Source organism: Propithecus coquereli, unplaced genomic scaffold (assembly GCF_000956105.1).
Source record: "Propithecus coquereli isolate 6110/MARCELLA unplaced genomic scaffold, Pcoq_1.0 Scaffold498, whole genome shotgun sequence".
NCBI classification, from domain to species: Eukaryota; Metazoa; Chordata; class Mammalia; order Primates; family Indriidae; genus Propithecus; species Propithecus coquereli.
In genome coordinates this window covers 257,320-258,991 of record NW_012150818.1, presented here as the reverse complement: position 1 = coordinate 258,991, position 1,672 = coordinate 257,320, and the positions used below count along the sequence as shown (strand labels likewise).

General features: G+C 48.8%; 1 protein-coding gene across 1 annotated transcript in view; it reads left to right on the top strand.

Moving 5' to 3' along the window:
• The first annotated feature begins 508 nt into the window (after window positions 1–508).
• The window catches only part of HMCES (5-hydroxymethylcytosine (hmC) binding, ES cell-specific), a 13,205-nt gene continuing 12,041 nt past the window's right edge, over window positions 509–1,672 (top strand). The window contains exons 1-2 of the mRNA XM_012656018.1: window positions 509–650; window positions 1,461–1,586. Coding sequence (XP_012511472.1) covers window positions 540–650; window positions 1,461–1,586 — 237 coding nt within the window. The 5' untranslated portion in view covers window positions 509–539. The remainder of the gene's footprint in view (window positions 651–1,460; window positions 1,587–1,672) is intronic.

Below are 1,672 nucleotides of genomic sequence, written 5' to 3'. Positions count from 1 at the left end.
CTTAGTGTCGATCAGTTAACGCCAATTTGCTGGTGAGCACGTGTGGTGCTTGTTTTTCCATTCTTGGGATACTTCCCTTAGCAGAATGGGTTCCAGCTCTTTCCAGGAGAATACAAGAGGTGCTGGATCACCATTGTTTCTTACAGCTCAATAGTACTCCATGGTATACATAGACCACATTTTATTAATCCACTCATGTATTGATGGACACTTGGGTTGTTTCCACATCTTTGCATTTGTGAATTGTGCCGCTATAAACATTCGAGTGCAGATGTCTTTTTTATAGAGTGTCATTTGTTCTTTCGGGCAGATGCCCAGTAATGGGATTGCTGGAACTGAATGGTAATTCTACTTGTAGCTCTTTGAGGGATCTCCATATTGCTTTCCACAGCGCTTGCAGTAGTTTGCAGTCCTACAGTACCATTAATAATAACACAATTCACGCGCTAATTTTCTCAGTTTCATCACGATCTCCTCACCAGATCTTAACCTTTTTCCTGTGGCAGGATGCAGACTCATCCGAGCGTATCATTGCTCCCATGCGATGGGGCTTGGTCCCGTCTTGGTTCAAAGAAGATGACCCTTCCAAGCTGCAGTTCAACACCACCAACTGTCGCAGCGATACCATTATGGAGAAACAGTCGTTCAAGGTAGGTAGCGGCTCTAGGGAAAAGGTGCAGACTCTGTTCTTTTTGCGAACAGAGCTATTTGTGCCTTGCGTACCTGAGACATAAAAGAAGGTTCCAGAAGAGTATTCCCAGTTGTTAATGTGGAGTGCTGTTCTGGTACTATATAACACCACACTAAAACTCAGTGGCTTTGAACAAAACACTGACATTCTCTGGGTTGTCTGGGCTCAGCTGGGCAGTTTTCACTTACTCTTTTGGAGTTGTAATCAGACGGCAGCTGGCTGGACGTCCCAGACGGCTTCTCCACCCACATCTGACACCTCAGCTGGGGATGGCGGAAACAGCTGGAAGCCTTTCCCCGTGCGGAGCTTAGGAGGGAGGTGTCAGGGTCGTCAGGTTTCTGTCATGGAGACTTACTTACCCCAGAGCTCACGATGCAACAGAGCAGGACAGAAGCTTCCAGGCTTTGAGACCCAGCCTCTGCAGTCAGACAGCGTGACTTCCGCTGCGACTGGCTATACAGAGCGAGCCCACGTTCAGGGTGGGAGGGGGGCTGCGTAGGGTGTGAGGCCTGGGGAGGCAACTTTGCAGACTCGACGCCGTAAGTACTTTCTAGAAAAGAGCCGGTTGCTCGCATGCACGTCATTTAATCTTTTCCGCGTCTGTGTGGGCGGTGACTTTGTACGGAAGAAAACGGACGTGCAGATTTCAAACGATCTGTTCTAAGAGCACACGTAAGAGTGCGAGACTGTAACTCGAGTTCCATATGGTGGCCGCCCGTGGAACGTGACTGGATCCCTAAGACCGTATCTTGTGCGCCTTTTCCCTCAGGTGCCCCTGGGAAAGGGGCGGCGCTGTGTCGTCCTAGCAGATGGATTCTACGAGTGGCAGAGATGCGAGGGAACAAACCAGAAGCAGCCGTACTTCATCTATTTCCCCCAAATCAAAACAGAGAAGGTATCGTTACCAGCACTCACAACGTATATTTGGAAAGGCACGGGGAAGCAAATTATCCGAATTCAGGGATCTTTTAGTGTATCAAA